Source organism: Camelus ferus, chromosome 7 (genome assembly GCF_009834535.1).
Source record: "Camelus ferus isolate YT-003-E chromosome 7, BCGSAC_Cfer_1.0, whole genome shotgun sequence".
Classification (NCBI taxonomy): Eukaryota; Metazoa; Chordata; class Mammalia; order Artiodactyla; family Camelidae; genus Camelus; species Camelus ferus.
In genome coordinates, this window is record NC_045702.1 from 69,297,162 (window position 1) to 69,324,685 (window position 27,524).

The following is a 27,524-nucleotide window of genomic DNA, read 5'->3' on the forward strand; positions in this document are numbered from 1 at the left end:
TATCACCATAGATTAGTTTTGCCTCTTTTAGAATTAGTAGAGTCCTGGAGCACATTTTTTGTGTGTCTAGCTTCTTTGCTTGAGAATATGGTGGGATCAGTGTGTGTTGTATACAGTTGTAGTTCATGTGTTCTCATTGCTCTGCAGTGTTTCTTTGTATGGGTACAGTTCAGTGTATTTACCCCATTGTCCTTTTGCTGAGCCTTTGGGTTGTTTACAGTTGCTGTGCTGTTATCATGCTGCCAGGAACATTCTTGTGCATGTCTTTTGGCAAACGTGCACGTGTATTTGCTTTGTATATTCTAGGAGTGGAATTACTGGGTCATGGAAGATGTGTATGCCCAGCTGTAGTAAATACTGCCAAACTGTTTTGCAGTCCATGTACCAGTTCCATGCCCTCTAGCAATACATGCACGTGCTAGTTACTCCACAGTCCCTAGACAATACTTAGTACTGTCTGTCTTTTTTCTAACTGTTTTGATGAAAATGTGTTGGTGTCACATTATGGTTTTAATTTTCATTTTCTTGATGACTAACGAAGTTGAGCACTTTTCACATATTTATCAAGGCTTAGGATTTTTTGAGTCATTCTTGAATTCTCTTTGCCATATAAGAGCTACTTGATGTTGGCCAAATAAGTTTGTTGGGAGATTTTATGAGGGACCAAGTGGAAAATACCAGTTCAGTGTTGGACAGAAAGAAAATAGTCAGTTAAAGATAATTGCTACCATGACCCTTTTCTTTTGTCCTTTGAAAGTGATAAAAAAAATTTAAAACAAGGATCGAAAAATACAACTGGGGGAAAAATGGTGGAAGAGAAAAGCTGAATTAAGTATAGAAAAGTGCTGGAAAAGAGGACCAGGTAAGGAGAAACCAGTATTTCTTGATTGTTATACTGACTTTCTTGTCAGTCAGTAAATCCAGGAAAAAAGATGTGTTATATAGTTCACTTTAGAAGGAAGAGTGGAGAAATTAGTATCAGAAGCTTTGGATTCAGGAACACCAAGAACTTTGATGTATATAATTGAATATAAAATACTTTAAATAAAAAATACGGTAAAAAAACATATATATATATAAAAGTTTAGCCCAATAGTGAGCTGGTATCACAATAAAAATTAGCTATTTTTATTAACTTTTCCAACTTTGAGCTTTGAGATATAATTATAAATCTTTTTATAAGATATATTTTTTTAAAAAGGAAAAAAGAGGACACTAATGAAGCTAATCTACAAAACAGAAACAGACTTGCAGACATATTAAGCAATCTTACGGCTACCAGGGAAAAGGGAATGGGAAGGGATAAATTTGGGAGTTTGAGATTTGCAAATGTTAACCACTATATATAAAAAATAAATAAACAACAGATTTCTTCTGTATAACACGGGGAACTATATTTAGTATCTTGTAATAACCTTTAATAAAAAAGCAGACTTCAGACAATACTGTGGAGCTACAGTCATCAAGACAGCATGGTATTTCAAAATTGTAGAATAGACTACGCTGTATAGCACAGGGAAATATACACAAAATGTTATGATAACTCACAGAGAAAAAAATGTGACAATGAGTGTGTATATGTCCATGAATAACTGAAAAATTGTGCTGAACACTGGAATTTGACACAACATTGTAAAATGATTATAAATCAATAAAAAATGTTAAAAAAAAAAAAAAAAAAGACAGCATGGTATTGGTGCAAAAACAGACATATAGACCAATGGAACAGAATAGAGAGCCCAGAAATGAACCCACAAACTTTTGGTCAACTAATCTTCGACAAAGGAGGCAAGAATATACAATGGAATAAAGACAGTCTCTTCAGCAAATGGTGTTGGGAAAACTGGACAGCAGCATGTAAAACAATGAAGCTAGAACACTCCCTTACACCATATACAAAAATCAGCTCAAAATGGATCAAAGACTTAAAACAAAATACAATAAACCTCCTAGAGGAAAACATAGGCAAAACATTATCTGACATACATGTCAAAAATTTTCTCCTAGTAGGAATAAAAGCAAGAATAAACAAATGGGACCTAATGAAACTTACAAGCTTCTGCACAGCAAAGGAAGCCATAAGTAGAACAAAAAGACAACCTACGGAATGGGAAAAAATTTCTGCAAATGAAACCGACAAAGGCAGCTCATACGACTCAATAAGAAAAAAATAAACAACCCAATCCAAAAATGGGCAGAAGACCTAAACAAGCAATTCTCCAAGGAAGACATATAAATGATCAAAAGGCACATGGAAAAAATGCTCCATATCAATAATTATTAGAAATGCAAATCAAAACTACAATGAGGTATCACCTCACACCAGTCAGAATGGCCGTCATTCAAAAATCCACAAATGACAAATGCTGGAGAGGCTGTGGAGAAAGGGGAACCCTCCTACACTGCTGGTGGGAATGCAGTTTGGTGCAGCTGCTATGGAAAATAGTGTGGAGATTCCTCAAAAGACTAGGAATCGACTTACCGTATGACCCAGGAATCCCACTCCTGGGCTTATATCCAGAAGGAACCCTACTTAAGGATGGCATCTGCACCCCAATGTTCATAGCAGCACTATTTACAATAGCCAAGACATGGAAACAGCCTAAATGTCCATCAACAGGTGACTGGATAAAGAAGATGTGGTATATTTATACAATGGTATACTACTCAGCCATAAAAACCGACAGCATAACACCATTTGCAGCAACATGGATGCTCCTGGAGAATGTCATTCTAAGTGAAGTAAGCCAGAAGGAGAAAGAAAAATACCATATGAGATCGCTCATATGTGGAATCTAAAAAACAAAAACAAACAAACAAACAAAAAACCAAAGCATAAATACAAGACAGAAATAGACTCACAGACATAGAATACAGACTTGTGGTTGCCAGAGGGGCGGAGGGTGGGGATAGACTGGGATTTCAAAATTGTAGAATAGATAAACAAGATTATACTGTATAGCACAGGGAATCACAGAGGAAAAAATGTGATAATGAGTGTGTATATGTCCATGTATGACTGAAAAACTGTGCTGAACACTAGAATTTGACACAACATTGTAAAATGATTATAAATCAATAAAAAATGTTTAAAAAAATAAATAAAAAGCATATGAAAACATATATATGTATATGCATGACTGGGCATTGTGCTGTACGCCAGAAATCAACACATTGTAACTGATTATACTTCAATTAAAAAAAAAGGTACGAACAGTATAGTGGACAGTATCCATAATATAATCCATTGCATAGAAAAAGCACAGACTTTCTACTTATGGTCTTTTGTACCTCATGCCAAAAACTTAAAGTTGTCATAGTGTATTGCTTTTTACATTTATAATTCTGTGGCAACCAGATGATTTCTTTTCCTTATTCAGTGGCTATTGGATATTGGTGGATGTTTTGTAGTAGCTGCATTAGCCTGCTTTACGTTGGAAATGATGTCTGATAGATTTACTTTTTAATACTGCTCTCTTGAAAATATATGGAGAAATTTTGAAAAAATATACCTGAAGATGTTCAGGTCTCCAACTCTAAAGATACATGTGACATTCATTGAAACAATGACCCTAAAGATAAAACATGGTAACTTGAGATGTTCTTGTTTGCAGGGATATTTTCGCTAAGACATTTGAGCAGCATTAGATGATGAAGTAATAAATACATCAGCCTCTTACAGCTAACTTGAATTTTATTAGTGTGGTCAAGTTAAACTAGTTATAAATTCAGTCACACTCCTATACTGCTAATTCATGGACATGATACGGAGCAGATATACACAGAGTTAAATTTGATAGCCTAATCAAAATATCAGCTTAATTAAAATGACTTGCTTATTTCAGTCTGACAAATTGAACTTTGTCAGGTTTTACTTTCTAAAGGGACATTGCAACATATTTTAAGTAAGTAAACTCTAATTTTTCTCATTTATTGTGTTAACTTTCAAGGTCTACATTGTTGTGGTATATTTCTGAAAACTTTATTTCCAGCCTTTGTGTAGGTGAGACAGCTAGGCAGAGAAAGGTCAGAAAGAGAAATGAAGAGGTTTGACAGGAATTCAGGATTCTCAATGTGCTGCTCCTCACCATTAGTTTCCTGCAAGAAAATGAAGAAAAAAGTACTTAAAGAGACTCAACCAGAATGGAGTCCTTTTATTGTCCTGATGTCGGATAAAATATCCTTTGGCCACTGTGCCTTCTTTTCACTGATTTTTCTGTCTTCAGCAATTCCTATGCTAACTACAGTTTGTGTGCCCCTGGAGAGCAGAGATGCCCCAGTTTTTCTCTCTTCCCCAGTAACTTCTCTTTTCAGCATTTGGAGTAAATAAGCTTCTGTGTACACGTTTCCCCTTTTCTCCAATAACAGTCTTACTTCTCCTCAGATTAGAACTGTTATATCTGATTTTATGTGTCTGTCCATATTCTCATCACTGACTTTGGTAGTCGATCTTGGTTGAGTAACCAATATACAGATTCAGTTTTATTTCTGGGACAAAATTCTGAGCAATATTAACAAGCTGTAGTCTCATCCTATTTCAGTCTCCTCAGGCAAGTTTGTTTTTCTCTCTAATTCCCCCATTTTTTCATTTGTAAAATGAGAAAAGAGGGCATCTTTTGAATCTGAAGTTACAGCGTCAGTGAAGTAATCTTGTCTACCTCACAGTCTAATTGTATGAATCAGATTATCTCCAAAAGAATCTTAGAAAATATAAGTCCCACATACTAAGTTCATACCACGTGCCAGATGTTTTTGTTCATTTGCTTTGATGCTTATAACTTCCCACCAGGGAGGAATTATTGCTCTCATATAACAGTGTGGAAAGTGAAAAGAAGTTAGGTTGCTTCTTAACGCTGCACACTAAGTGCCACATTTGGGCTGTATGGTCCAAGGCCAGGTTTTGTCCATTACGCTATGCTGCTCTCCTCAATGACCAGCTGTGTTAGGGCATTTTGTAAACTAGGAAGTGCCATATCCTGAGTTTAATGATGATGGTAATAATTGTGTCTGCGTAGGCATTTTCTGCATGAATCTCTGCCTGCCACTGCTTTTCCACACTGGTTCTCGACTTGATCTTCATCATCAGCTGTCAGTGGACATCTTCCTATTTTCTCAGTCCTTTAATCCCTCCAGATTTTACTCTCTTCTTGACACAGTGGAGTCCTCACTGCAGTGATAGTCACAAAACACAGCAGACTGCTTTGTTCTTTGTGTATCCACCTTTGTGATTTATGAACCCTGCTCCCAAACTGCTGAATAGCACTAGAGACAATTAGAGAACATTGGTTGTCACCAGCATCATTCAGATGAACCCACAGTCACGTGGTCCATCATTGTTAGTCCTCAATTAACGATCCTAACATTGTCCAAGTCATTATTGTTCTGGAAGTGAGATGAGGCAAATAATGCAGTTTATTCAACTTGTTTTAAGAATTTTGACACATGTTTGGATTTTGGTAACTGCCACCACTAACAAGATTTGCAGTCAAGCTTTCTGATCCCTTCCCCAGACCTTGGCAACCACTGACCTGTTAATCTGTCTCAATAATTTTGTAGTTTTGAGAATGCCACTTAAATGGAATCAGTAGGCAAACTTTGAGATTGGCTTCTGTGACTTAGCATAAAGCATTTGAGATGCACTGAGTGGTGCATATATCAATGATTTGTTCCCTTTCATTGCTGAGGAGTATTCCATAGCATGGCTATATCACAGTTTGCTTATCCCTTGACATATTGAGGGGCATTTGGATTATTCACATAAATAACGCAGGTGGTACTGGGCAGATCCATGCCCTATTAATCCCCTTACCTTGAGAAGGGTAGGACCTGTACCTTGCCTCTCCCCAAGGGAATATGACAAAAGTGACGTGCTACCACTCCTCTGATTCGGTTATGTTTTGTGACAAAGGGGCATTGCATTCGAGGATGTATTAATTAGTCCCTAATCAGTTGCCTTTAAGTTGGCAGTTGCTAAACTTTGTCAGTAGATGACAGACATTTTGGAAGGAAGAGACATCTTTGGTCCCTTGGCTCAGGTATGGCTCATTCACCAGGCTTCCGGAGAGTGCAGTTTTTTTCCACTGCCCAGCCACTGTGGTTATCTTCAGTGTGAGATGCCCGCCAGATACGGCTTTCTCTAGCAGCTGGCTGCGGCTCTCAGTTCAGACAGAGGCAGCACGAGAGAGCGCACGTGGGGCCGCACCCCAGCCAGTGCACACACCCTTTCCTGCCCCACAGTGCAGGCTGTGGGCCCATGGGGCTGGCCATCCAGTGAGCCACCCCGACCCACGCCCTGCCAGCATGCTAGGTTCTGAGGGGGGAGGTCTCTCCAACCCCAAGATCCCCCTGATGCCCTATGCACGGGTGATTTTCTCTGTGTGCCTGAGGGTTGCTCTGCTTGCCTGGGGGCTGTGAACCATCTCTGACCTGGCCACATGGTGAGTTGGCATGCATCCACACATTCTTCATTATGGTCTAAACCCTCCTTCCCAGTTTGCCCTTCCTCATCCCTCGATTCATCTTTGCACCTAATCTCCTATCATCATTTAATATTTGTTGATACTAAATGTCCCCTGTTTAAACTTTGGGTTTTTTTGGCTCTTGATTGAATCCAGACTGATGCAGGTAATAATCTACTCCCTCTACTTCTGAAGAACCACTTCTGATTTACTTGCTGGTTTTCTATTGAAATTACTATAAGGATTTCATCAAAGGGGAAAGCATGCATCAGTCTGTGCTACTGAGGAAAAGAGAGCTACCATATGCTAGAAAGTCCACAGACGTTTTATTAGCTGTGATGCAAAACCAGATTGGAGGAAGTCACTTAGGGTCAAATAGTACTACCTGACAGAGCAGTGCCTTCTCAGGGGAAGCAGAGAAGTTTCTGGCAAACTCTCAGGACTTTGCAGCATCTAGAAAGGAGCTCGGTGACAACACATTACTTACATGCTGTAGAGATTGGCCTCACATTAAAAGTGTATGCAAAAAGGCTATAAAACAGAACAAAAATGTGCAAACTGCGAAAACATGTGAAAAATCTGATTCCCAGGTAACAGCTTTAGCAAACACAGGAAGGAAGAAAACAGGGAATGCCACCCTGTGCAGGTGGTGTTTTCCTCTCAGGACTTTCTGTAGGGCTGGCATCCCCTTCCCCTGAGGTGGCTGCATCACTGAGATGATATAAAATTTATAGCAGCTGAGTGTTTGAGAGGGCAAAAGTGACAGGAGCCCAGGGGACCCTGAGGTTGGTAAACGGACACTTGCTTCCCTTGTTTCAGGACAAAACCAGACCGGTATACATCTCTTCACTCCAGTGATACCCAAATAAAAATCAGTGAACATCAGGGCTAAAGAAAAGTTTCTGCAATGGAGACTGAGAAGTATTTATTAACAAAATAGAGGTGGAATGCCATATCATTTGTTTGACATTCCAGTAAAAGTCAGTACACCACGAGCTCTCAGAAGTAAGATACCAAAGGAGCTGTAAAGCCTGGAAGGGACTATACCATCTTCAACATTGGCTCTCTTTAAATAGTAAGATTATGAAAAATCATTATTTTCAGCCTTTTTATATTTATATTCTACATTTTCCTCCGGAATGATATATTGACTTAATATGTAAGTAATGATATTGTTTCAGTCCTTCATAGTCATACAAGTCTCTGCCTTCTCTATGATGAGAAATTCAGAGAACAGAGACAGATTCAAAGTATTCCTTCAACATTTCCCCATTCTCAGTCTCTCCACCAGATTATATCACCACCACCACTTTGGGCTGTGTCTTTCAGACCTCTCTTACTCGCTGGAAGGACACCAGCCAAACCAACAATAGTGGTTCCAGTGGTAATGTTAATTACATGTGTTGAATAATCCCATACCTCTAGGCTTAGTCCCAGTCTTCTACTGACTGTGTAGTCATTTAGGGCAAGTCACTCATCTTCTCCAGGCCTCCGTGCCCTCTTCCATAAAATGGAGCTTATAATACCTCATGTTTAGGGTTGTTATGAGGATTGGATTAATATAAGTAAAGCACCTAAATTGTGCTTGACAGATAATAAATATTATGTAATTGTCACTAGCAGCAGCAGCAGCTTTGTCAATCTCATTCCTTTAATTTCTCGTATATCAACTAGTCACAAATCTGAGTCCCTAGTCCTGACCCGTCTTTTTATATCCTGTGTCAAGTTTTGATTATTTCCTGTCATCATTTAAAAAGTATCCACATCAATAAATCACATTCCTACTATGAAACTTTCAGTGTTCCCTAGAAACCTATTGTTTCGTTTCTTTTTCCTGGGCTCCTTATCACAGTTAAAAGATATTACTCTTTTTTTTTTTTCACTCATGCTTTAAACTTCAACCTTGTATTGTCAGCGCAGCTTTCCTGCAAGTTAAATCAACAGCTGAATCCTTTCAGCTGCATCTTGTAACTGTATTTCCAATCCATTGCTCTTTCTGTTCCTTCTGCCAGCACCCTTGTCACCCCTGACTGCCTCCAGTCGCTTTCCTCCAGTTTTCACTTGCTCTTCATCCAGCTGTATCTCAATCTGTTGTCAAATAAACTTTGCTTAATGCCTTTTCAAAATACCCATGATTTTCCCTATGGCAAGTCGAAGGAAGGAAGTCCAAACGCCTTATTTCAGTGTCTTTCACATACATGTTCTAGTGAACTTTCTCAGCCCTTTTCTCCTTCCTGCTTATTAAACTTCTCCAGTATAAGTTTGACTGCAGTCAGTCAGGGTGACTTGCTCCCTTCCTACCTACTCCTTCATCATGAGTTTTTTTTCCCCTCCTAGAATGCCTGCTTTTAGGACGATGCTTAAGAGGCTTTGGAGTTAGATCATCCTATTAACTAACTGTGTGAATTTGGATACTTTCTGAAAAAACACACATTTTTTGCCTTTTTTTTTTTTTTTTTTGAGAGGAGTGATAATTAGGTTTATTTATTTATTTTTATTTATTTATTTACTTACTTACTTAATAGAGGTACTGGGAATTGAACCCAGGACCTCGTGCATGCTAAGCATACACTCTGTCGCTGAGCTACACTCTCCCTACCCAGATACGTTTTTTAATAGCTTTGATCCTCAGAAATTTTATTTGCCAAATGAAGGTAAAATTACCTGTCTCTTAAGGTTATTATAACAATGAAATAAATAAGCAGTGTTCTTAGCACAATATCTGAGACATGGAGAGTGTTCCTAGTATAAATCTTAATCAACTGGGGTTTTTTGTTCCCTTAAGAAAAACATCCCCAAATGTTACCATTCTCTCCCTCAACCTGGACCACTCTGCCCACAGGACTAGAATTCGGTTTCAATTTCCTGTTTCATAACACCTCATTATAGGACTTCTCACATTGAGACACTCGTTATACTAATTATATTTCCCTGTCTAGATCCCAGAAGACACAGTTCCTTCCTGTTGTGTTCTTTGGAGAACCACTGTATTTAACAGAGATTAAGTATCTATCTTAAAGATTTGTGATGAGCAATAAAGGAGAACACACAGATGCAAGTGTTTTGTATCTTCTTAAGTGCTCCGAATAAATAATTTGTTGTCCCTTTCGCAGCACCTAGTACAGTGCCCTGCACAGGGTAGTGACGTGCTTGTTGAATTCAAGTGCACAGTGATGCCCTCTGAGGTGCGTGTTAAGGCACTTTGTTTATTCTGCATTGTGTTATCACTGATCATGTGGCCCTAGTGAAACATGCCGTTGTCTCTTTTAATTGTATTGTGTTTCTGTTCTATTATGTATCTACAGGTATGAGCCTCCAGAAGAATCATACTAAAAAAAACCTGTTAAAGATATGCTCACATGCCTTTCATTTCTGTGTCATAAGCTAATTTTTGTAGTTTGATAAAGGGAAGAATGAGATACAAGAAAAGAGAAGGAACATGTGCTTTCATACTCAAAACTGGGTCGTGGAACAGGTTTTCCATTTCAAGCATTCAGCAAATTAGACTGTGTCCTGGGAATCATAAAATCAGAAAGGGTTTAATTATTACAGGCTTTGAAAATAATTTTGGAATACTCTAACTGTAAGACTACTACAGTGCAGATACATTCCCTCAAATTTCCTCTTTCCCTGAGAAAAATCCAGGAGTCCCTTAACCTAGACTCCTCTGATAACCAAGAAAGACACCCCATTAACTGTATTTTCCAAAATTTCCTTTGTTGACACTTTTAACTCCAAGAGCTGTATGCTTCCAGCCTGAGCTGAATGAACATCAGCTGTTTACAGAAAGTGTCCCTTCTCTTGCAGCTGTCCAGTTCTTACTGTGCAGATGGTGGGTTTCTTTTTCCTTTTACCAGCAATTCTTTTCTTTCTTCGCCACACTGGACTGTGATCCTTTGTGATCCTGTATGAGTGAGTCAGTCAGCAGTAGGAACACTCATAGGATTGAGGACTTTTCAGATGTGTCCAAGTGAAAGGGAGCAGGGATTCAGAAGTGAGGAATGGCTCTGAAGGCTGGCTGCGTACTAAAAAGGGGCCAAGACTTCCTCCCTGTGAAAAGTAGATATTCATAGTTTTATAAAAAGCATCTTTGTCCTCAAAAAAGAATTTTGATTCTTGCTTCATTGTGTGCGGTCAGAATAACAAGAGTAGTCAGACCCAGAGAAGGTGGGTAGGAAAAGCAGTTCAGAAGAGAAATCCAGATCTTTAAGCTAACTTGAGTCAAGATGGTTTGTTTGTCTCTTGCCGTGCGTAAGTGCCTAGATAGTTACCTCCATCCTTCAGCTAAAATCTTTCAAGTATACATAAATGTTTATTCCTGATTATTTCTAATATTCTTACATTTATTATTTTAGTATTAGTAATAAATTAATAGAAAAGAATATTTAATGTTAACATTCCCTATTTAATATTTTACATATTAAAATATACAGTGCTTATATATGTTGTATATGTAGATTATGCTATATACATAAATAATTATATAGATACCATAGTTTTAACTAAGAAGCACACACAGGTTAATCCAGTTGCTTAATGGATATGCTATGCCGATTATTTTATCAGACAATGTATAGAGAATATCGAAAGTTAAACATCTGTTTACACTGAACAAATATTTACTACCACTGTTTTTTCCTACAAAATTCACCCTAAAATACCTATGCAGGGTAGCATGTCCATAACTGTTCGAAAACTAGTCATGATGACATTCACTAAAGTTCTTGGCATTTTATTAGGCAGCAGCTAGATTTCGTAGTCTAGACCCTGATGTCAATTACTGCAAAACTTTATTTTCATCAGCCTTTTTAGATATAGACTTGCCTGCTTTAAATATTGTGTAATTTGTTTAAGTAAAGAGATTCCAAGTAAGCTGTTTGAGTAATTTGTTATGGAAGGCTGTTTCAGTGATGAGTTCAGAGTCAATTCAATATGTGAATTCAATATGAGCTCAGTATGTAAATTTGAAGTCAGAGTAAATGGATAGTCGAGGCAGAGCTTTGAGTGGGCACATGGGATGTGATGGATTTTTCTATCACATTAAGTTTGACTTTTTTCAAAATCAAACACAGATGATCATAAGGTAAATGAATAAAATCAGAACCCAGAATATAATTATAAGAAGACTGGTTGTGCTCATTTTTCAAATAATTATAATACCAAATTTCTTTTCTTGATCTTAGAACTGCGTGTTTAATTATAATATGACACTAATGTGGCCTTACAGGATATTTCCAGCCAATATTGCCAGTATTCAGCATTTTATGTTCTTAGGCTGTTTAGGCTTATTTCATTCTATTTTAATTATTATTCTTAATGATGAACAAATTGTCCCATTTTTGTCCAGTGATTGCTCCTCTGAGTTGACACGTAGGTCTTTGTGATTTAACCCTAATAGTCCTGATAGCTTTCCTTGTTTTCTAGAATGAAGAGGTATTCTAAGCCCCCCTTGTACCTCTGTGGCCCCAGGCCATTTAAAAAATTGATTTTGTGATATTTTATTGACCTGTGTAAGTTTATTTTATATTAAAGGGGGAAAAAAAGCCCTTGCTTTTTACTTGAGTGAATATAATTTTATTCTTTTCCATGTGGGAGTTTTAAAAAAATAATTTTAGGTTGTATTACTTATCAGTCTTTCTTTTAAGTCTTCTTTTAAAAGGCATTTTCCCACATCCAAAGTTACATACAAAATTTTGATGTCTTTTTCTAGTCCCTGTATAATTGTATTTCTTACGTTTAGATTGTTGATCAATCTGGAATTTGGCTACAGGGTTATAGGACATGAGGTAGTAATCACACTTTATTTTTTTCCAGATGGCAGTCCAGTTGTCCAAACACCATTTATTAAATAATCCATCACTTATCCACAGTGCTTTGAAATACTACCCATATCAATGTGCATTCTTATACCACACTGGCTTCTTAGAATATAGAACAAGATTTTAAAGTTTACTGTACAACAGCAGAAACAAAATGCTGAATGACATCAGCACAATGCACCATTGGGTTTGATATGAAATATTTAGTTACAAACTGTTAGATTTGTAAAAGATGAGTTTTCTTTTCATATATGATTATGTCACATATTCCAAGGCTCTAGTTCTTGTAGTTTCTCAGTGGCCTTTTATATTCATTCCTTCCTCTGATTGTCACAGCAGTCATAGGAGATAGCAGCATAGAAATGTTATTACTTTTTTTTTTTCCAGGTAATGAAATTGAGGTTGAAAGAGGTTATGGAGCTTGAGCAGGATCAAATCAGAACCCTTCTTATCTCCACTTTGGATTAACTCTCTTTGTAAAAACATCTTGACTCTCACTCTAATTTCTATTCCTATTCCTAGTCTCCTTCTCATTCTTCCTTTTTCTTTTCACTAGTTTATGTGAAGAAAATATCAGATATCTTATTTTATTTCTGCCATTGAAACGAGGTATTTGTCTCATATGATTCAACAGTTAAAATGCACTTAATAGTTATTGGAGTATAAGTATAGTTACTATATTAATAAAAAGATTTTAGCCAATTTTGTATGACTTGCAGTCACCTATTCATTTTGATTTGCTATTTATTAAATTGATGGTTATTATTTTAAATTTCTAGATTTAGCTTTTTTAAACAAACAAACAAACAAAACCCAACTTCTGTTTCTGGCAAGGAGCAGTTCTCTGTATCCATGAGCTTTTTTTTCTTTTTTTAATTTTTTTTTTTTTTTTTGATTCCACATACAAGATCATCTGGTATTTGTCTTTCTCTGTCTGACTTGTTTCACTGAGCATTAGGTCTATCTATGTTGTTGCAAATGGCAAGATTACATTCTTTTCATGACTGAATAATATTTTATTGTATATACCACAATTTCTTTATCCATTCTTCCATGGATGGACAGTTAGGTTGTTGCCATATCTTGGCTGTTGTTAATAATGTTGCAGTGAACATGGGGTGCATATATCTTTTTGATTTAGTGTTTTCATTTTCTTTGGAGAAATACCCAGAAGTGGAATTGCTGTACATATGGTAGTTACAGTTTTAATTTTTTGAGGAACCTCCATACTGTTTTCTGTTGTGGATGCATCAGTTGACATTGCCACCAACAATGCATTAAGGGTCCCCTTTGTTCCACATCCTCGCCAAAACTTGTTATTTTAGTGTTTTTGATAATAGCCATTCTAACAGGTATGAGATGATATCTCATTGTGTTTTTTACTTTCATTTCCCTAATAACTAATGATGTAAAGTGTATTTTCATGTACATGTTAGCCATCATATATCTTCTTTAGAAGAATGTCTATTCAGATTTTCTACCCATTTTTAAATCATTTGGGTTTTTTGCTATTGAGTTGTATGGATTCTTTATGTATTTGGATATATTTTGTTAAATACTTTCTCATAATCTATTTAAATGATCCTGTGATTTTTATTCCTCAATTTGTTAACGTGGTACATTACATTGACTGATCTGTGAATGTAGGGCCATGCTCGCATCCCTGGAATAAATGCTACTTGGTCCTTTTAACATATTGTTGAATTCGGTTTGCTCATGTTTTGTTGAGGATCTTTGCATCTAAGTTTACCAGGCATACTGGTCTGTAATTTTCTTTTCTTGTGGCATATTTGTCTGGTTTTGGTGTCAGGGTCCTTCTGGCCTCTAAAAATGAGTTTCAAAGAGTTTCCACCTCTTCTGTGTTTTGGAATAGTTTGATAAGGGTTAGTATTAATTCTTGTACTTCTTTGTTATTTCCTTCCTTTTACTAACTTTGGGTTTCATTTGTCCTTCTTTTTCTAGTAGATTTGGTTGTTTATTTGAGACTTTTCTTATTTCCTGAGGTAGGCATTTGTCAGTAGGAACTTCAGTCTTCCCTGACAGGCCACTTTGCTTTATTTTGTGGGGTTTTAAAGGAGTAGCATGCATCCTGCTTCCTAAATTCAATTTTGACTGAATGCTTGGAACATAGTAGGTTTCTTAAATGTTTGTTGAAAGACCTAGATGTACCTAATCACAGTGCCACGGAAATAATGCTGCGGGAGATAACATCGTATAGTCCATGGGAGCAGCTTTGCTCGGAGGGGTCTTGGAAGATGGCAGTGAGGTCGTTTTCCAACATCATTTTCTCATTAGTAGGAGTTAGTATTGTAGAGAAAAGGAAAATGGAATTCTCTTTTCTCAAAGGGAATGTGCAGTCAAAGCTATGAATGTTATGATACAAAGAACCTTGAAAGAAAGTCAGCCAGCTTATGCTGCTGAGTGGATAGTGGAAATCATGAGGGTCAAGCTAGAAGAGGCCTGAACTCCCATTCTGGAGGTTAGACTTTATTCAGTAATAAAGAGGAAGCACCAAAGGTTTTTTTCAGAGGGAGAGTGTCACGACCATTTTTGAGAAGGTGATGAGGAAGAGGTAGGAAGCAAGGATGCTGCCATTTTCTAGTAAAAGCAGGCTTCAGGACAGCATTGTATATTAGACTCTGAAGAGTGTTTGCTGCCAGTTCTTTGAGTACATCTGGCATACGTATCCAGTAGGCAGAGCTGTCTGCATGGAATTTAGGAGGGTGCTGGCGTGCGATGAGGGCACTTAGGGTGAGGAGGAGAATGGAATCCTGAAATAGTAATTAAAAGATACACAACAGAAGGGGTCAGATTATTTTGCCTTCAACTGAAGGTTAGAGTAAATATTTATTTAAAAATTCAGCCCAAGACAGTTGAGTTACAATTTTAATTAGATGTATTATAGGCTTGTAAAAATTTTCAGTAGCATCTGCAAGCTATCCCAATAATAGTTAAGGAAGTAAAACACTGGAATATATAACTTAATAAATAACAAAATAATGAACTTTTCTTCTTTTAAAAAACCTTAATGTACAGTTTTGACCCTTGATTATACATTAAATGCCTTAAAAGACACTTAACCATGCCTAGCAACACAAATATATATACACCTACTTGCACAGTGGTAGGTTAATAATGTAAAATACTATGGAGACAGAAGACACTCTTTGAGACTCCCAAAGCCTCACAGTGTCTGTGGTTCCTCACCTATAAAAAGAAAGTAATATTTGTGAACAGTATTATTGGTCCTGTTTTACTTCATAGACTTATTTTGAGGATGCAGCAAGATAATATATGTAAGGATACTTCCTAAATTTTAAAGCATTATACAAATAAAATGTATCCTTTTTAAGGAAAAAATGTAAAACTAAGAAAAAAGCATTAAAATGCAAACCTGTTAGCTTTACAATCAAAACATTTACTTACCACTTTACTCTTTTTGTCTTTTTTTCCACTTGGTTTATTCAGTCTTTGGGAAATGTTTCAAATATCCTTTAATAAATGATTTTATTGCTTGGCAGAAGAAAGGGAAAAATAAATGATACAGTCAATCACATTCAAAATAAATTTGTGATACAGATAATTAAATAGCTATTTTTGTGAAGAATTAAAGTGCACATTATGGTTATTTATTCTAGGCATTTTTGTACCCAAGCTGCACCTTTCTTCATTTTTCATTTTTGATAGATACTTGTGTATGAGCCTGTGTATTTTACTTTTTTTTTTTCAAGCTATTAGGAATAGGTAATAAAATAGGTGACTGTCTTATCTTGTATATGTTCTACTTTTGCCATCTTTCAGGCTGTGTTAATGACACTGAGGGCAAGACTAGTATTAGTTCACAAGGCTGATTTATTCATGGGAAACTCTCATTTTATTTATTGGCATTATATGTAACACCTGATATGCAATAACTCACATCTATCGACGTGGCTTACAGGAGGCTTGCTGGCTTTTTTAGGGCTCTCCTCAAGACCTAAATGAGAAAATTTTCTTGGGAAGATGCAGCATTTATTCTTCACAAACATTTTTCTGAAGAGCACATGCATCTGCCCACATTTGTAAGCTGGATGTCCTGCTTTTTCTCAGGCACACAAGGATCTATTGAAAAACTCCGTGTCACACCAAAACAAAAAGTGCAGCCCACACTGTTAATACTAGCGATGTCTTATAAATTTAAGCCACATTACTCAGGCAGAAATTCCAGCTGTTAAAACATAGATAATGGAAAGCCAGTGTAAGTAGTGACCAGCATTCTCAATAGGGTTAAACACCAGCATTACACATTACTTGAACCATAAACTCGATTGCTTTGGGGTCATTGACAATGTCATCATGACTCAAGTTCTCTGGTTGGTTTGGTTGCAGAATTCCACTTCATGGAAGAAAACTATTACTTGCTTTTAGTATTTTATTGGATTGGGCACTAAATTAAACACTGCATTTAAGACCACAGTGAACTCTCAGATCATGTGAGAAACTGTATTCTTGAATTGTAGATAATTTTGAAGTCAGCTTGACCTATACAGAACAAAGCAATAAAAGTTTGGACTTGGCTACTTTGTATCATAATGTCAGTACTATTCACTCTATGGTGAATTTTCTTCCTTTTTAAAATTTCTACATCTCAGCCATATAAAGTTGCAAAAATAATGTGTTGAGTCCTAAAGAATTAAGATGAATTGGATCAGTAGTTTTGTTTTGTTTTGTTTTTTGGTCATATATAGCTTAACAAGATAAAGAAAGCCTTTGCTCTAAAATCATGGAGCAGTAGATAATTTATTAAAATTACTGTCAAGTTATTGTTTGATAAAAATTAAGAACTCAGTCTTTATTGCCAATTCAGTATTGAAGTTTCATGACCATGCACCACAGTATCAAGAGAATTACTTTTTCCTCATTACAAAAAAAAAAAAAAAAAAAATCATATGGGAAAGAGAAGCCTTAACTAACAAATTATTGTACCTCCAGGTCACACCTTCATATTACTTCAAATTACATACTGTCATTAATAAGATCTTTGGGGATAAAATAATTCTTCATAATTCTTCAATATCTGATTTTATTTTTAATAACTGCCATGTAATATCAAATTATATTGTTTTTATCCTAATATATTAACTTTGGCAGGAGTCCATTATAAATTGTCAGAGTATATATGAAAATATAATATCTTCATTAAATAGCCAAGGAAATTAAAAACACATTTATTTTGCCTTTAGTTGTTTGAACAATGTCATCAGTTTTACTAACGCTAATGGCAATCAAAATACAGAAAAAATAGATCCCTGGTGTTGCTGTATTGACAGCCGCAGGAAAACATGGACAGCATAGCATAGCATCATAATTTGTACATATTGTCTAGTTTTAAATCAACAACTATCCACAGCTATGTTTTATGAGTTTAGATCTGCAATAGTCCAGGACCACACAAGAAAGGAAATGAAACTATTTAAACAACATAAACAGTTGTGCACTTATGCGTCAGATATTTTATTTGATACAGAGGATAAAAGATAAATGTCATATAGCTGATTTCCTCAAGGAAACCTTACAAACCGGTAGGGAAGAGAGTCAAATAGACAATTATAATACAGAGAAGTAAATGTTACGAAAGAGGGATTTATATGATGCAGTCAGGAGGGCTCAAAAAAGGCTAGGCAGGCAGAGGGGTCAGATCAGGATTCCTGGGGTGATAAGGTCTGCGCTGAATGTTTAGTGTTACATGGGCATTATTATCCTAAACACATTAATGAGCCCAAATCAAATTTAAAAACGTACAAGCCATTCAGAATGGTGTGTCCTCAGACTGTAAGAGCAGCATTTTAGAGATGAAGTACTTATGGATAAAGTCACTTATGTAAAAACCCTAAGGACTTCAGACTGGTCATAATTTGTACATATTGTCTAGTTTTAAATCAACAGAACTATCCACAGCTATGTTTTATGAGTTTAGATCTATAAGAAAATAGTCCAGGACCACACAACAAAGGAGATAAAACTATTTAAACAACATAAACAGTTTTTTTTTCCCAACATAAATTTTATTCTAGGGTAACATCCCTTGACTTCTTTTTTATTCTACTAAAATAGTGCCAGACTACACAAGATTTTAAAGCCCTAACAAAATTTAGTCTATTTTTACCAGCTCCTATGTCCAAATTCACTCAGCTTTTAAAACTCAGTCCAGGCATCTTTTCACCTGTCCTTGCCCCACAGCCACTTGTTCTCCCCTAGCCCCACCACACAGGGCTAAGAAGTAATATTTAAGTATTTAATAAGTGTTCCCAAATTTAAGAACTGGTGAATACTAGAACCAGAATCCATTCAGGCAAAACACGTATTTTGTTCTTGCTAACAACAGACATTGTCTTTTCCCACAAAAACCATCTAAAACTCTTTTAGAGAAATGAATAATTAAATAAAGAATTGCAATGAAATGTGATAAGTACTATGATGAGAAAAGTATCCGGTACCTTTAAATTATATAAAAAGGGGCCCTAGCCTGATCTAGAGAAATGAGACTAAAGGACAAAGACAAGTAAATCAGAAAAAGGAATGAGAGTGTTCAGACTGATCAGTTGTGGTGAAGCTATTATTTGGATCAGTAAACCAGGCTGAGATGAAAATCATAGTAAAGTTGTGTGTGATCGTAGCCATATTTAGGCTCCCAGGCTACTCATGTGAAAAATGTCAATCTTTTGCTAGCTTTTATTATCAAATGTTATTTTAGTTGTAACATCGTAATGGCCTTTGTTTAAAAAAAAAAAAAACTGGGTAACATATTTTTGTTACAGCTTCATTTAACTTAGTAATTCAAAAATAAAATGTAAAGGATACAATATTACTGCTTTAAGGCATATAATGATTTTAAATAAGGAATATTGGCAGTGCCTATAGTATACTTCTGCAGAAGGGTATGTTCTGATTAATAAAAATCTGTATAGGGATTTCTGCACTATGTAATGACATGTAATTTATTAATTAAAATGTTTAACAACCAGCCATGTTTGGGAACAGAGTCAAAGAAGACTATGCAAAGTGATAAGGTAGGAGTTACAGAACTTTCAAGTGTTCAAAGCACCTCTTCATTATTTTGTTACAAATACTGTAGTCTTGAAACACCCATTTACAGTAGTCTTTGATTTTAAGTGTACGTATCACAGTCTACAATTCAGTGTAACCTTGTCATCCATTTTTGTATTATCTGACTCCTGGAGTATTATTAACTAAGGGTTATGTATGGATGAAATGACTGTATCTTCTACAGATTTGGACCTTTCTTCTTTTTTGTAAAGATGATGGTGCTTATCTAAAGCAGGAATCATCCAATAGTTTTATCTTTTTATTCTAACTTTAGTGGGCTGAAAACCTAGAATTGCAGGATACATGCATTTTTTTTTTAGCTTTATTGCAATATAATTGGCAAATAAAATTGTGAGGTATTTAAAGTATACATCATGATTTGATACACATGTACACTAAAAACATAAAGCACTGTACAAATCAAAATGGTAGCAATATCTGTCCTTTAAGCTCTTCAAAAATATGGATTTTAAGTAGTGATATAGAAAACAGGCAAAAGATTTAATTTAATTTATTTGTTATTTCAAATGACTATTGCTGAGGTAGTTCTAGTCATTAATCAAGTTAATGAGAGATATTTGGGGTCTTCTGGGGAAAGATGGGAAGGATTTAGTCAAAGTACATCTGAGTTTGGACCTAAGGCATAGATCTCTGAGCATATGTGAATATTTATTATTCAATATTCAATAGTCATGTATTCTCATTGTCAAATTTGAAGTTTTATAAAAGAGTACATCCTTTTGCAGACTCCAATAGATTTATATCCTGCACGGATTTGTGCTTCATACATTCTGGGTTCCACTTAATTGTTTTCAGAATGTTAGAGTTACAGGCTTGTGTGAATTTATTTTCTAGTTGATTCAGTTTATTTCTCTTGAAAGTTGAAGACACTGCTATGTTAGATACTTGATATCTCAGAAACATGCTGAAGTTTGCAGATCAAAAATAGCCTCAGGAACCTAGATGATGATTGATATTTATGAAAGCCTGTGACTTTTCTAAGAAATTGTGACTTCATTTCCTTCATTTAACTCTGTAATTCTTCAAAAATCCAAGATTCTCTTTATCTTAGTGTTCTTACAGTTTGCATTTGCTGCTTCCCCTACTTGACAGTTTAACTTTAAATGAATGTATTATACTTTCTTGAATAAATAATGCATTTGTTTTCCTCTTGCAGTTTCAATTTTAGACTTTAAGGTTTCTGATTATACCCATTAGATAAAACAACTTCGCCAGTCATTAAAGGCAAAACAACTGAGGATCACGGAATGTTGAAGCTATAGAAAGTCTTGATTTAAGAAAAGCAGTTCAGTATATTTCTTCAGCTGCTTTCTGTGACCAAACATTTGGACATCTGACTATATTTGAACAAGGATAGTATGTATGCCCCTACTTTTTTTTTTAACTAAATGTTCTATAAAATGGGCATGACTAAAGGGGTTGAACAAGGATTGCATTCATATACTTGATTACTTACTCCCCCATATGATGTTATGGATCTGTTTTGCAAATTTAAATGAAACCTTCTCAACTTAAGTGTTAGCTGGGCAGACCAATAATTCTAGATCATTTCAACAAACATTTTCTTTTTATGTCACCACACATCTGTCATCTGTGGGAAATGAACACAAAAAATGTCTCAAATTACTGGCATACTTGCTCTCTACTGATTTGTGTTTGTGTGAAATATCTAAATAGGTAAGCTTTTCTTTCCTGTTTTTTTCCTTAAAATATCAGTTTAGCCACACCTCTGGAACCTCTGGGTTCGGAAGCCACATTTGTTCCATAGGCTGTGGTTCAATTTCAAGGACAAGACTGGAGTTTTATAGGGGTCAAGTGAACTCTGCACTTAACAGAAAGATCTTGAAATGGCAGGATCAAAATAGTGATTTTAGGATATCAGAGAGACAAAGCAGAAAATTAGGTATGAATGACAAGAAAAGGACAGGATAGATAATATGGAGTAAATGGAATGGCTAGGAAAGTCACAATCAAGTTCCAGAAGAGTGCATGCAACTCCCAGATGCTCCTCAGGACTTTGGACTGTTTATAAGTTCTTGCTTCACAGGTGTGCAAGACGTAGATGACACAGTGGGCGGTACGAGCAATATTATGTTGCAAAGCAATTTTTTTCCTTACAAAATTTTCTATATTGACTTTTATTGTCACTTTTCCAAACTGCTTTTTTTAACCTAAACCATTTGTAGCACACTTAATGGAGATTAATTATAAAAATATCCATTAATGAGAATTTTGAAATCTGAGAACATTTGGAGAAGAGTCGTGTGGTTATGTGATTGCAGTAGGAACCAGTAAAGTAGTAATTTTTCATGGAAATATTTATTTCCAGTATCTCATTTGTGTGAAACCAGACTGAAATATTGCTCATAATATGGCATCAGTTTACACATATATGTCCCAGTAACTAATGATGCAGTAATCATTCTCTAAATTATTAAATGTTAGATATCTGTAAGAGGAATATGTGATGATGAATAAGTGATTGGGAATAATCATTCCAAATTATTGATATAAAATTTTGTCATTTTCTTTTACAGGCTATTCAAAAAATCAGTAATGGTCTTCATTAAAACAAAATAGCTCATTTCCGTGTTTATCATTGAGTCTCTTTTTTACTAACTTTTTTTTTTAGGATGTTTCCATTCATTTGGAATATTTAACTGACACAACTCAGAATAACTAATACTGTCTGATCAAGTGATTAAAAACTGTGAATTTCTTTCATTTCAGCACCTGCATCATTTTTGAGAGGAGTGAGAAAAACCAGATTGGCCTGAAAACCCTTGTATTTATTTATAAAATCCCGTTTCTTCCTAAGTACCTTATGTTTCTCACAGGGTGCCCTATTTAAGATACCTGCCTTATAAATAATCAAGGTTTAATTTTTCTGAAAAATTAAATTCTTATTAAAGTTGGCAAAATATATAACGGCTTTTCTGGTTTTCTTTCCAGGATCCCCTTTTTCGCCTGGAATTACACAGATCTGAGCGAGGACGAGGCAGATGCCCTTTTGACCCCAGCTCCTCCTTCATCTCCACCTTAATTGGTAATTATCACGGCCGCAGACATCAGATGGTGGTCACAGTAATTTTGAAACTTCCATTAGGTTCTTTGGTATTTCTTCATATCCATACATTGCTCTGTCATATCTGTTCACTGATGCTGGGAGCAAGGATATTAAATTTCAAGCCATGCTAACTTGGGCCAGTCTTACTCTAAAATAAGCTCAGCTGCTATGAAGGATGGGCATCTCATCCAGAAAACAGACTGTCAATTAATACAATACCCAATATAAGATATTTTGTACTGTGCCATTTATTGTTCACAAAATGCAATTATATAAATACTCTATAAAAATGTAGCTAGAGACACTAAACTATTTGAACATATGTTAATTCGTTATGTTTTAATTACTCTGTGACTTTAGGGGAACTTCTAATATTCTCTTCTTGGTGCTTTTCTCTGTCTCAGTAGAATTCAGCAGAAAAGTGTCTCAATTTAAAATTTCAAAGTCATTTATCTGAATTCTTGTTTAATTTAAAATGTGAACTGTAGTGGTTGACTTGCTCAAACTACCACTGTATGTCCACATTGGAATAATGGAAGAAGCTGGCCATGTCTGATCTAGATTTCCATTGGATTACAATCTAATTAGGTGAGATAACTGAGAATCTCACTTAAGACCCAGCAAATACTTTTTCTTTCTCTTTTAGCCAATTTGGGATTGCAAATGGCACACCCTTGTCAAAGTACTCCAGGACTGTACAGATAGATGGGGGTGTTCCCAAGTATAAACTTGAAGAGAGCGATACCTGACACCTAACATAGGTGCTGTTAGGAGCCATGCTGTTCTCTCAGTGTTGAGAGGTTCTGGTATAGGTGTGGTACGGATGTATAAGCTTTGCTAATTACATTTGCAACACTTAGCATTCTGTGCTAATATTAGGTCATCCTGTTTGCAAAAAATGAGAACATGTAAAATATCATGGAGTCACTTCCTCTCCTAAATAAGTGGTTAAAACTTAAAACTCCCCACTGATGATTAACCACAATACCTTATGCTTGATTTAGAGCTGACACAAATGTTCCTGTGTATCCTAGAGGCTACACGTTCCCTGAGCTGCTTCAAGACAGTTGACTTTGATGGGCTTTGTAGCCCACTCCTCACCACCCCCATCCTAGTCATGGTACTCAGGTCCAAATAAGTAGAGCTTTTATATGTATGTGTGTGTGTGTGTGTGTGTGTGTGTATATACAACAAAATCTTACGTTAGCTCTAATAAGTAGGGAAAGTTCGATTTACTTCGGCTTCATAATTTGGAAGAGCCATAAAATGAGAATTCCACATTGTGACTAAGTTCTACAGGAGCTTGAATAAAGAGATTATTTTTCAAGAATGTAACATTTTAAAGAAAATATTAAGATATCTTGAGTTCCTCTACTAAGCTGTGTGTTTTCATGTGTATAAAGACAGTATGAAGAGGGGAGATTTTAAACTTGGACACACAATTCCTTAAGTCAGTTCGGACTTAGTAAGAATTAGATCCTTAGGAATACCACTTTTGGTGAATGCCAAATCTATAAATGTTAGAAATTCCTACTAGATTGGCAGCATATGAATTAAAAAGCATGCTTTTGATACTCATAGTTTTTTTTTTCCTAATGTTCTTAGTGATTTTTGTAACTTTGTAGATTTCCAATTTGAATATGTCTGGAAAAAAGAGACTGTCTTGTCTTTTCGTTTACCATACAGTATCTTGCACAGAAAAGGCCTCCTATAAATATCAACAGAATGGAATACTCACTGGGGTTCCTGAACAAACAAACCAAAAATAAATTTGGGAATAGTATTCACAAGAATTTTATCAGAGGTATTGAAAGTCAAAAATTACACAGTAAACACTACTTCTATAGTAAAATCCTAAAACGATTAGAGGAAAACACCATATATTTTTAACATTTCTTTTTAAGTGGTTATAAGTAATTTTTTTTTTGTAGTCACCCTGCCACTCAGCCTCCTTGGAGCTTTTTTATTCATGAAACCAGGAATTTAAAACTGAATTTTTTAAGAGGGGAATTATTACTGGAGGGACATTTCCAAGTGAGTTTCACTGAACTTCCAAATCGAATTACACTATGCTAAAATGTGAATGCTTGCCATCTGGGTGGCTGTTTCGCTTATTCAGAAGAGAAATCAAATCATAAGAGCCCTCCAAGCTAAACACAAAAGTTATAGAATAATCCCTCCAAAGAGAAGAAATAAAAATATAATTCTTCTCATTTATCCACTAGCTTTCATCCCAAAGTACCTTTGAGAGCTCATTCGCTGAATGTGGATATGTGGCAGCCGCTGGGATGGAAATCTGATAACCTATGTGAGCCAGCAACTCTTTAAAAGATAGGAAGTAGGAATAATTCACCCAATTGAAAAAGCAGCAGGAATTTGGGCTGGAAAAAAAAATGGAGCTACCTGAGTTGGAATTTGGCAAGCTCGGTGCAGCTTACTCCAACAGGGAAAGAATGCAGTTTATGTGGTGCTTTATGACCATGCGTGTTCTCTGCTGATGAGTTAGGGCAGGACTCCACCTAAAAGATGACCATCGTTAGACCATTTCTGCTTTTTTTGCTTTTTGTTCCTGATGGGTCACACTTAATTTTTAAAGCCTGTTCACATTAAGATGCACTTTCATAATAAAACTCAAGTTTGTCACAGTGCTCATAAAACTAACAAGGCCCCCAAAGATAAAAACATGCCTGCAAATCAGAATTTCTTGTAATTTCTTGACTTTAGGTACAATTTTTATTTCATTTAACTTCAGTTCAGTTGACTTAAGATCACATGGAGTAAAAGCTTACTGAAAAACTGAACAAAGAGTAAAGATTGTTTATTTGCTAGATGAAAGACAAGTAAACGAACACATTTTTATTAAATTTGTAATCTAATTTAGAAATGAAATGTTAGTAACTGGCAATGATTCTGTGTGAAACAAGATTTAAGGAGTAAAACAAGGTCCTTATTGAACTATGTTCTGTGTGTTCAGAAGCCAATCAAAATGAAATCATGCGTTAATTAGGGTTGCTCTTTAAATGCCACTTTGTATTAACATAATTTACCTTGGTGGCATATAAGTTCATATCACAAGTGCAATATTTCTATATGTTTCGCCACATTTTCCCCCTACTGTGATTACTAGTATCACATTTAAAGTGGTCTTAAATAATTGAAGAAGGCAAGGCATTACAATCTGATTTTCAAAACAATATGCAGAAACAGTGAAGCACTGAGTAAAATGAATTGCTTCATTACTTACTTGCCTGTACCTTTCAAGTCACCAGAGATATTTAGCACTTATCTTGCCACTAAATTATTAGGTTTGGTGGCCAGCCAAATGAAAATTCAGGAAATTTTTATGTCCTATGTCATTTTGGCTAGGAAGGACAAATAATAACTGACTCTTTTGCGTCAGTTACGTTTGCTGTAATATTGCAGTATTTTCCTTATTAAGTTGGTATTCTTTTTTTTGATACTTTGTCCTCTCAGTTCTATTGCCATTTTTCTAAATGTTTCATTTTCTGAGATTTGTATTCCCAGTTCCAGAGATAATTTAATACATACCATACCTGAAGTATGGAAGGCATGCTAATGAACATGTTACTAGTGTATGGGGGAAAACCACTCTGATTCGTCATGTACCTTTTCACACTTCGCTTTGAAAGTGTTAGCTTTGTTGTTAAAATTTTTTAGGATACTTTCAAGTTAAAGACTTACTGAATTTTATATCAACAAATAACCACGAACGAGATATTTCACAGTCGCTGAAATTCTCTTTCTGTGCTATATTTGTCCTGTGTTACTTTTTCAGCAAATAAAACTACAAAAGTTTACAGCTACTCAGATTTTCTTCCTACACTTTTATTCATAACGAGACCTTTGTGAATTTGCCTCCTTATTACAAATTCTGTGGACTAAAGGTCAATGTTGATTGAATGAAAGGCCAGGAAAAATTTAAGTGATTATTTCAAGGTCTTGATAACATTAAAACTTTTTAAATAAGTAAATTTTTTTTATTAACTGTATATTCAGGGCAGAGTTACGAATGACTAGCTCTAGCATAAAATAGGACTTCATAATATTAGAAAAATAAATAAAATTATCTAAACAAAGGCAAAATATATGCCTTTGTAATTACAGTCTCTATAAACATAAGAAGTGAATGTTCTGGCTCGTTTCTGGAATTCATCCCAACTATGTGGAAGTTTAAAGTTATTCCCTTACCATGTTTCTATCCCAAAAGAATATCTATAATTTCTTATCCAAGACTATTGAGCACTCTCATTTGGCAGAATGCCCATTATCCACATGCTGACTGTTGCTTCTGGCCATAACCGCTAGTTTCTAAGGAATACTTGCTTATGGTCTTCTCAAAACAAAACAAAATATCAAAAAAAGAAGAAAAAAAATCCTCTTCAGTTTCCCATTGACACTGTCCCCTTGGGAATCTGGCTTTGCCCATGCCGATATCAGTGTCACCAGTTGGCCACCAAGGAAACATACGGTACTGTCACGGGTGCCACCAAATGCACATGAACAGATTCAAGATGTATTTTGTTTTTCTTTTTCCTTCATCCGTCAGAAGCCATCTTCTTGATGTTGCTAGCTAATACTAGCTTTGTTCCAAAGCAGAAACAAAAAGTCCAAACAACAACTACAGGTAAACTAATAAAAGGACCTGCTCTTCCTGGCTGCTTTCAGCATCCTAAGCAGACTGAGTGTGACCTGGGATGTTGGAACCTGTGTATCATTCTTATCCATCCTTATCCTCCCAAGTGGATTTTGTTTCTGTTTGCACTTACCTGTGTCATAGTTACTCTGTGAAATAGTGCATCTAAACTAGAATGATCTTCTAACAAAATGACACAGTTCAGTTTAAAATGCAACAGTTTAATCAGTTTTGAGCTATGTCTTTTTTTTTGAGGCAAACATATTTCACATTATTCAGATTTGTAGACATTTACAAAATAAATAGGAGAAATGCTTGAGTGAAACTTAAGATGAGAGGACATGGAAAATGTGAATTTTTCTCACCAATTAAAATCTGTATTTACAACATGATGAATAAGAACTCCAATTGATTAATAT

The 27,524-nt window shown here is 35.6% G+C and overlaps 1 protein-coding gene across 1 annotated transcript in view; it reads left to right on the forward strand.

Annotated features, from left to right (window-relative positions):
* SEMA3E (semaphorin 3E) overlaps positions 1-27,524 on the forward strand; it is a 226,225-nt gene that overhangs the window by 152,144 nt on the left and 46,557 nt on the right. Inside the window, 1 exon segment of the mRNA XM_032484106.1 lies at positions 22,337-22,430. Within this exon segment, the coding sequence (XP_032339997.1) occupies positions 22,337-22,430 (94 nt within the window).